We start from the raw sequence: 9,323 nt of genomic DNA, 5'->3' as shown, positions 1-9,323 counted from the left end.
TATTTATTTATCTATCACTGTAGGATGATGGCTTGCAAACCAACATTTTATGTAGAAAAAACTAACTTATGAAGATTAGAACCAGGGTATTCTAGTAAATGTTTAATAGCCAGCTTTCCAAAAGTACATTCAACACACTTTTGACTTTAATCTGCATTATTAAAATTTACTAAACCACTTATTTCCTAAACCTAAATAACTCACCAAACAATATATCATACCCCAACATATAGTCTGCCAATTTCCAAGGCACAAATGCTTATATTGAAAATTTAACAGTTTTTCTCAAGCTAGTATAAGCTATCTCCAACACCCAACTGGCAGAACATGTTATTACTTATTTGTAATTGTTAGGCCATATATGTTCCATATTGCAAAGTATCCTCACATGGCAAAACCTGTGAAATGAGATCTATAACATGAGAAAGTGGAAAGAGCATTGGCTTTGGAGTCAGAGAACCTGGGTTCCTCTGACATCTTCTGTCTTGACTTTGGTCTGTTCCTTTATGTTCCCTTGACCTTAGTTTCCTGATCTATAAAATGAAAGCATTAGATTAGATGTCTTCTGAGATCCTTTCGACTTCTAGATCTGTGATGAACCTTTTGTCATAACTACCTATTGAGGAACAATCAAGTGAATGAAGAATATCTGTCATCCAGGTTATTAAATTCAGTTGTGTAGAGAGGTTCTACAGAGCCTCATTGACCAGTGGGAGCCAGGCTTAACATGTGCCTCAATGGTGAATGCATTGGGCATATCCTGCACATCCTTTTAATGGCTGTATTCTCATTGGCCAGTCCTCTATTGTCTATATATTTTGTCAGAAGGAGAACAAATTGAAACAATAATTGAATGACACAAGAATATTGTAAAATAGATTGTCTTTGGGAAATTATGCACTATTTTTAGTGACTCCAAGGTTCTTCCTGAAATGGCCCACTTTTTAACACCAATATTTTTTCACTGATCCTATAGGTCTGTGAGGCATGGCAGGCTACCATGTCTGAAGAATCAAAGTCACAGATCAAAGGACAAATAGAAGTCAAGTTGGGGGGAGGGAAGGAAGAGTAGTTAGCAGCACATGATGAACAAAAAATTGTGAGGAAGAGATGGCATAATTTATATTGTCAAAGAAATACACAGTAAGACCAGAAAAGGAAATCAGCTAGTCAAACGGTAAGAGCAAATAATAACTGATGGACAAACCCTGTGCTCCATTTATGAAACCCAACATAAAGGTACCTGGAGGAATTGTTCTTCCTATGAAGCATTTATAGATATGGGCAAAATTCACACAGAATGAGATTTGACAGATTTCTCCTCTGGTGGAAGAAGCATCTATATCAAAGATATTGATCCATCACAGTATGTAAATAATAATTAGTTATTCACTGAAAATCTTCCTCTAATAGCTCACTGTGGTATAGAAGTAAACCCAGCTTTTCATTTTTTTTAAATTTTTTTTATAATATATTTTATTTGATCATTTCCAAGCATTATTCGTTAAAGACATAGATCATTTTCTTTTCCTCCCCCCCACCCCCCATAGCCGACGCGTAAGTCCACTGGGCATTAGATGTTTTCTTGATTTGAACCCATTGCTTTGTTGATAGTATTTGCATTAGAGTGTTCATTTAGAGTCTATCCTCTGTCATGTCCCCTCAACCTCTGTATTCAGGCAGTTGCTTTTTCTCGGTGTTTCCACTCCCATAGTTTATCCTTTGCTTATGAATGGTGTTTTTTTCTCCTGGATCCCTGCAAGTTGTTCAGGGACATTACACTGCCACTAATTAAACCCAGCTTTTCAAAGGTCAGGCACAAACTTGTTGAGTAATAGATTGTATCATGCCTGTCATCTATGGATGACAATAGCTTTGTTGGAAGAGATGTCTCACCAGAGGGGTAGCTATCAAGTGATGAAATGCAGATAATTAAGGACACAGGAACTCAAACAACTACTATGGAATGCAGAATTTACATTCTATTGTTCCTCTAATGAAGGGAGTACTCACATTGCTGCTGAAAATTTTTTGGAGTATTGAAGTACAGCAATTTGACTTTAAATTGTGCAAATCACAATATTTATCAACTGTTCGTGATTAAGTGGTACTTAAATCCAACCATGACTGACACTTGGAGGCTCTGGAGGGGATTTGAATGGAGGAAGTACAAGTAGAAGTATTCTTTTCACTGAGATTTATTTTCAGAGGAGTATGGTTTATAGCAAAAAATAGTAATTTATAGCAAATATATATTATATAATCTCCCTCTTTTCTTTTGAGCCAGCATTTTTATATTAGTGAGATATGGGTTGAGTGCATACCAGGATATAGTGAAAAGAATAATGGATCTGGAGTTAGAAAGACCTTATTTTGAACTCAAGTTTTGCCACCAGTGCTGTATGGCTTTAGACAAGTCATTTAAACTGGTGCTTCAAAATCTGTGAAGGGGAAATAATGATACTTATATATGTTTTGCCTATTCTGCATTTTAGACTTTGGAATCCTTGTTTTCCCTTCTCAGTTCTCCTTCTATCTACAGTATAGGCTTAATGGAGTGGGAGGATGGCAAAAGTACCTGCTGGCATATGCCTTTGGGACTTTCTCTAAGGAACCTTGGGGCTTCCTCTTTTCAGTTCCTCCCTATTGTTTCCTTATCTGAAATTTAGGTTGGAGTAGATGCCTTTTGACATCCCTTTAAGCTCTAGATCTAGATTTTAGTCCTTAAAATTAATTCGTTGTCATAAGGATCAAATAAAAATCTATGTAAAAGCATTTTGCAAACATGGGAAGCTCTCTATAAATGGCTTACTACCTTTTCTTACTTCTTGGTTATTTTGTTTCAACCCCAAATAACAAAACTCCATCAAGATTCCTGGCAACTCCTGGAGTTGCAGTTATCCTTTCCTAGCAAGCTTTGGAGCACACCTTTCTTTTTCCTACCAGCTTTTTCCCTTAGAGTGCCATTAATTATCTTAATCATCAGCAGGTGTCCTATGGAGAGGGGAGGTCATCAACAAAGATTCACTACTTTTGATGCTAAAGCTTTTGAATTGAATATAATTTAATTTTTTCTTAATTTGGATTAGCTAGATGAATAAGTAGTATGCTGGTTATACTACAGGATGCCCTCTGAAGCTTCTGTGGCATGCAGGTATTTATCTTGATGACAGGTTTCAGCATGCTGAACTTTTTCCCATTTTAAAAAATATTTCCTTTGGTACATAGACTTTTTGGTTTTAGGAGTCACTTTTAAAAAAGTTGTTCAGTTAATAACTATTTAGATTATTATAAAATCATTATCAATTATTTGATATATGTTAACAATACATAATTTGATGTTATATATTATTAACCAAAAATTTTCAAAGAAAATACAAATCATAGGCAAAATCACAAACTCTGAACTATTTATAATTTGATTTTAAAATGTTTTTTAACTTTCTAAAAAAGTTATTTACATATATTTTCAGATTTTGTTGCTTTCTACATACGTGTAGTCACAAACATTACTCTGATTCTGACTCTGATTCTGGAAATCATCATTTCATGTCTTTTCATATTCATGTGCTTCATATTTGTCTTTTTATGGTACAAAAACATTTTATTATGTTAATATTTTACTATATGTGTGAAAGTCTCTTTCCCTTCTGAGGGTTCTAATTTCCTCTAAATTGGGGAGTTGGACTACATCTCATAGAAGTTCCTTCCTACACAAACATCCTGTGACTCTATATGACATATGACACTATTCAATTATTCCTCACATTTTGGCCACATGAATTTCTTTTTTTTTTGTTACTAATTAAACTGCTATGACTCATTAATATAATGCCAGATTGTACCAATTCACAGTGCTGGCAGCAGTGAGTGTGCTCTGTTCTCTAGAACCTCACCAGTATTGCATTTCATAATCTTAAACTGTCATCTGAATAACCAGTTTAACTAAGCCTAAGGAAGATCCCCATATGGTGGCCTCAGGTTGATGGCCTAACGTTCAATCTGTTATTCAATTCAGAGAAAATGTTACCTGTATCAGTGGTGGGAGTACCCACTATGAAGAAAATTCTTATCAAAGAACAGTAACTACCTATCTCTACTGCTTTCATGGGTATAAAATGATAATCTAAAGCTGTTTGAATTTGTGTTTTCCCTATTTGGGAAGGAGGGGGTCTGGTCCTATAATTTCACCCAAGATGAAAATTCATTGTATGGAAACTTCCATTATGAATACAGAGTGACAATTTGTAGTATAATCTTGGGGAAATTGCCTGGGGCAGCAAAAGTATGTAATTAGCACAGGTTCACCAAACTGGAGAGCAAAACTTAATCTCACTGTTCTTGATTCTCTCTGCTTAATTTCCCTTTTATTATTAGAGAGTTTTCAGAGTTTCCAGTTCTCATTAACAAATCATGTTTCTTTGGGACAGATGTTGCTTCTTATTGTCATCAGTGTATTCTACCCACCCCTAAATAATCTGCTATTTTTCATCTGCTATGGATTTGGAAAACAGAATATCATGCTTGTTAGAATTGTTGATAAATTAAGAGTCAGTATGTAGTAAAGGAAGAAATAAAGATTCCTGGTGGAAATAAAGGCACATGGATTTTTGACAGCTCTTTTAGCCCTCTTGAGGTTTTTCCTGCTTACTTTTAGATGCCCAGAGTTAAATAGAAATAAGGCTCTACAACTCTGTGTAAGTATATACTCCTATATATACATGTATATGATTTACTAATTTAACTGGGAAAATGAAACTCCAAGTTCTGTGTTCTAAAAATTATAAATCCCCATCTCATAATTAGTAGGTGAGTTAGGGTGATACACTAAAGATTTTTTATTTTGTTTTGTTTTTTACCATAGCTGTGACATTATTGGTTATAGGGAGCTCCTGGTGAAGAAGACCTTTACCAATACATAGCAATACCTGCTTATAACTTAAGGGCTTAGGGTTGTTAGGGCAGGATGAAGTTAAGTTGCCCAGTGTCTCAGAGTCAATTTCAGAGGTAAGACTTCAACTTAGAGCTTCCTGACTCCTAGGCCAGCTCTAATCACTACCCTAATGGTGAGGCAGAAAAACTTCTCTTGCAGATAGATAAATAGAGCAATTATTAAGGACCATGTTCTAGGCAGGAACTGAACTATACATTGGAGATACAAATACAAGTGAGCAGGCATTTCTGGGAGCTTCTATTACAAATGGAGGGGAAGGCACCTTATAAAGGGAGTAGGGAAGGAGGTGGGGCTTACTCATAATGCACAGTAGGGGCTGAGAATTGTGGTGGATTCCTGGTTCCAAGTAAGAAACAGAAAATTCAACATTTGGTAAAAAGAAAACTCAAATTTCTTTTGTACTTTATAGCTTATAAAGAACTTTTCCACAAGAACTCTGTAGGTAAGTAATATTTGTATAGGCCCCTCATTCCCATTTTATAGCTGAAGAAACTGAGACTCAAGGAGGAGTAACTTTTTAAAGTTCCTTTGGGTTTTAGGTTCTTCATCTCTAAAATGAAGGTGTTGGGCTAGATCAGGCTCCCCACCCCCACCCCCAAGCTCTTATCTTCTTTCTCAGAATCAATATGATTTTTTGGTTCTAAGGTAGAAGGCTAGGGCTAGGTAGAAGGTAAGGGCTAGGCAATGGGGATTAAGGGACTTGCCCATTGTCACATAGCTAGGTAGTGTTTGAGGTCAGATTTGAAGCTAGAACCTTCCATCTCTAGGCCTGGCTCTCAATCCACTGAGCCACTTCCAGATCAGGCATTTTTAACTTGAGGTCCATAAACTTAATTTTTTACAATTAAAAACCAATTTTTTTTATAACTTTCAATTACTTTAATTTGTATTCCTATGTATTTTACTTTATGCTTTTTAAAAACATGATTAAGAGAAGATCTACAGGTTTCACCAGACTGACAAAAGGGTCCATGACACAAAAACTTCCTGGCCTAGATGATCTTTAAAGATCTTTTCAGCTCTAAGTCCTATAAAAGAAGCAATCATTATGTGGCATTCCTCATTCTCTTCAGTGACCCCAGCCCTTTTAAGTTTAGAAAACAGTTTCCTATCAGAGTAGTGTAAGATTGCAAGAAGAGAAGCCTTAGGGGCCACAGAAGAGCTGTCTTCAAATATTTAAAAGCTGTCATGTGGAAGGAAGCAGGATTGGATTCAACTTGCTTGGCCCTGGAGGGCAGAGCTGGGAGCACTGTAAAGAACAGAAGCAGAAGGAAGCTTCTTGTTGGGATAAAACTCTGTAACTTTGTAGAGCATCATGGTAAGCACTTAGTAAAGTGTTTTCTTCCTTCTTTCATCCCTTCCTCTCTCCCTCCCTCATTTTCTCTGCTTATTTGTTCATCTCTCTCTCCCTCCGCCCCCATTTGCACCCCATTTGTATCTTTCCTCTGTCCATTCATTGTCTCTCTCCACCTATTTGTACATTTATATCTAGCTCTATCTACCCATCTATATCGATTTGTCCATCTGTATCTTTCTATCTCTATCTGTCCATCAATGTTCGTCAGCCTATCTACCTATCTGTTCATTTATGTCTATCTTTATACCTTTATATCTTCATCTGTTTGTTCATCTGTCTATCTCTAAATTAGAGTTGGCTTGTATATATCTCGTTGGTGCAGAGTAGTTTGCTTGTTTCTTCCCTCTTTAGATCTCTGACTGTATAAACTTTGACACTATCAACACTTATTTTGTGGAACACACTACGAGCTCCGGTGCAGAGTGAAGGGACTCTCTTGCCCTTCGGCTTGCACAAAGTAAGCGCTAAATACTTCTAGACAGCTTGTGAATGGGCTGTTTTTGGAGTGAACGCAAGCATGACTACGGTGGGTGAGGGGGAGAGGTAAAGCAGAAAGGCTCCTTGGTTAGGTAATTTGCAAGAGGTGGCTTCTGGGGTCCTGTGATTCTATTCTCATCTCCAATTTACAGAAAAGGGCACTGAGACTTAGGTGGACGAATTTCAAAAGTAATTGGGGTAGCCAGTATTGAAACCCACATCCGCGTTTTCTAGCATCCCTTTTCTCCCTCCCAACGGGCACTATACCTGGGCCCCTCCCCTGGATCACACTCCCCTAGCAGAGGTGAGCTAGATCGATGCGCTCGGCACCTCGACTCCCTTCGCCTGGGCTCCAGCTACCCTCACACACCTTCCCCTCCCCCTCTTCTGACACTCAAGATGGCTGCGGGTGGAACACTTCAGGTAAGCAAAGGGGCGGAGAACTCTCCGTCACTCGCCTTTGGCTGGCTCAGGCGGCGCCAGGGTACTGGGAACCTGGGTAACGGCGGAAGGGGTGGGTAGGTAGGCATAGGCCAGCCCCACCTTCTACCGCGAGGATCCTCACGCTTCATACGTTCTCTGGAGAGCAGTCGGCCCCCGTTTTACGCCGCTTTCCCTGTCCCGCCCGCGCAGAACCTAGGGGCGGGGCGAGGGAGAAAAGAGGGTGGGAGAAGGAAGGGATGGGAGGAGCAGCTGCCAGAGGCGCGTCGGGGCGGGACCAGAGTCAGTCCCTGTTCCCCAGCTGGCCGACCAGTGGGGAAAGTTCCCACCGAACCGGGGCGGGGGAGAGGCATTTATGGGAGAGCCGCGGAGGGAGGAGTACTCCTCCGAGGTAGCTGCTGCAGCTGCGGCCGTGGGGGGAGGAGGGAGCGCAGGGTGCTCGGTGTTGTTCCTGGAACCCTCGGAGGCTGCCGGGCCGGCGCACCTGCCTCGGCGCTTCCTCCTCCTGCTCTGGGGAGCCTAGGAGCCCTTTGCTCCTCCTCCTCCCCATCCTCCTCCTCTTTTTCTCCTCCCTCCAGAGTTTTCTCCCTCTCCCTCTTTTAAATTCTGTAAGAAGTTGCTCGGACCCCCCTCCCCTCCAGACCCCCAGAGGATGGCGGTGGAGCAGCCTCGGGGTCCAGCCGGAGGTTGAGGGGAGGAGAGGGTGGCCGGTCGCCCCGAGCGGGCCCGCAGGGGGAGAAGAGAATGGACTCACCTCCCAGCTGCTGTTGCCGCCACTGCTGCTGCCGCTTCTGTTTCCTCCACCACCTGCTGCTTCTGCCACAGCGGCTGCTGCTGCTTCCCCGGCCTTGGTAGCCACAGCAACCGTCGCTGGAGGAGGGACCCTGGAGGGGCTGATGGCAGAGCTTGAAGAGGGCAGCGCAGGGACCGGCTTCCCAGGTAAAGAGCCCCTGGCCCTTGCCTGCATGGCTACCTGCTGAGATCGCGCTCCCAGCAGCTTCTCTGGGGGCTAGACCAAGGGCTTGTTACTGATTTATTTATTGGAAAAATATCCCCCACCTTTACCCCAAAAAGAAATGGAGCAGTGGGGCTACCGTGGCTAGGGCACTGGAGTTAAAGTCAGACAAGCCCGACAGCTTGGAAAGTGACATGTGGAGTAAGTAGATCAGGGTTCATAGATGGAACGCCAGAAGGAATCCAAGACAATCAATATAGCTTGGAAAGTGACATGGTGAACAGACCTTCCTTCACCTTCCCCTCCTTAATAGAGATGGAAGACCAGAAGAAATCCTAGATGGGCAGGATAGCTTGGAAAATAATATGAACAGACCTCTCTGCCACTTCCTGGAGAGAAGGAAGGCCAGAAAGAATCTCAAATGGGCAGGATAATTCGGAAAGTGAGTTGATAAACAGATTCTGGAGTTGACAGAGAAGAAAGGCCAAAAGGAATTACATTTAAAGGAGACAGGTTGGAAAGAGACTTGTTGTATAGATCCTCCCCCACCTCCCCATCACTGAGAAGGAAGGCCAAAGGGACTCTCAGATGAGTAGGATGGTTGGGAAGATAACATGGTGAATTAGACCCCTGGAATTGACAGAGAAGTAAGGCCAGAAGGAATCCCAGATAAGCAGGATAGCTTGGAAAGTTAGATGACAAATAGGTTACTTGCCTTCCTTCCCTTAGAAAAGGAAAGTCAAAAGGAATCCTAGACAAGCAGGACAGCATATGACAGGTATAGACAAAGGTTCGGAGAAGAAAAGCCAGAAGAAAGCCTAATCAAATAGGGCAGTTTGGAAGGTGATATATTGAGTAGGGTTTATAAATGGAATCCCAGAAGGAATCTCAGCTAAGCAGGATAAGTTGGAAAATGACATAGTTTGTAGGTTCCTTCTCCAACTCCAACCTCCATCCCCCTTGACATAGCAAGAAGGCCAGAAGGAATCCCAGATAAACAGGAGAGCTTATGACTTGATTAGATGAAGGTTCGGAGAATCTAAACAAACAGTATACAAACTGATATGTTGAATATGGTATATATATATATATATATGTATATATATATATATATATGTATAAATATGGAAACCCAAACA

The 9,323-nt window shown here is 40.9% G+C and overlaps 1 protein-coding gene across 3 annotated transcripts in view; it reads left to right on the top strand.

The window, feature by feature from the left end:
* Positions 1-7,165: 7,165 nt before the first annotated feature.
* Positions 7,166-9,323, top strand: part of TBC1D14 (TBC1 domain family member 14) — a 147,839-nt gene continuing 145,681 nt past the window's right edge. The window contains exon 1 of one of the 3 annotated variants that reach the window (XM_007496769.3): positions 7,166-7,211. Coding sequence is in view for 2 of the 3 variants with exons in the window: in XM_001372210.4 (XP_001372247.2) it covers positions 8,126-8,168 (43 nt within the window). In the remaining variant the exon portion in view is untranslated. Of the gene's footprint in view, positions 7,212-7,242; positions 8,169-9,323 lie in introns of those variants that run through there. The other 2 variants (XM_001372210.4, XM_007496770.3) reach the window with 2 other exon arrangements.

This window comes from Monodelphis domestica, chromosome 6 (assembly GCF_027887165.1).
Source record: "Monodelphis domestica isolate mMonDom1 chromosome 6, mMonDom1.pri, whole genome shotgun sequence".
Taxonomy (NCBI): domain Eukaryota; kingdom Metazoa; phylum Chordata; class Mammalia; order Didelphimorphia; family Didelphidae; genus Monodelphis; species Monodelphis domestica.
Note: the sequence above shows the minus strand (reverse complement) of the source record. Positions and strands in the feature narration are given on the sequence as shown.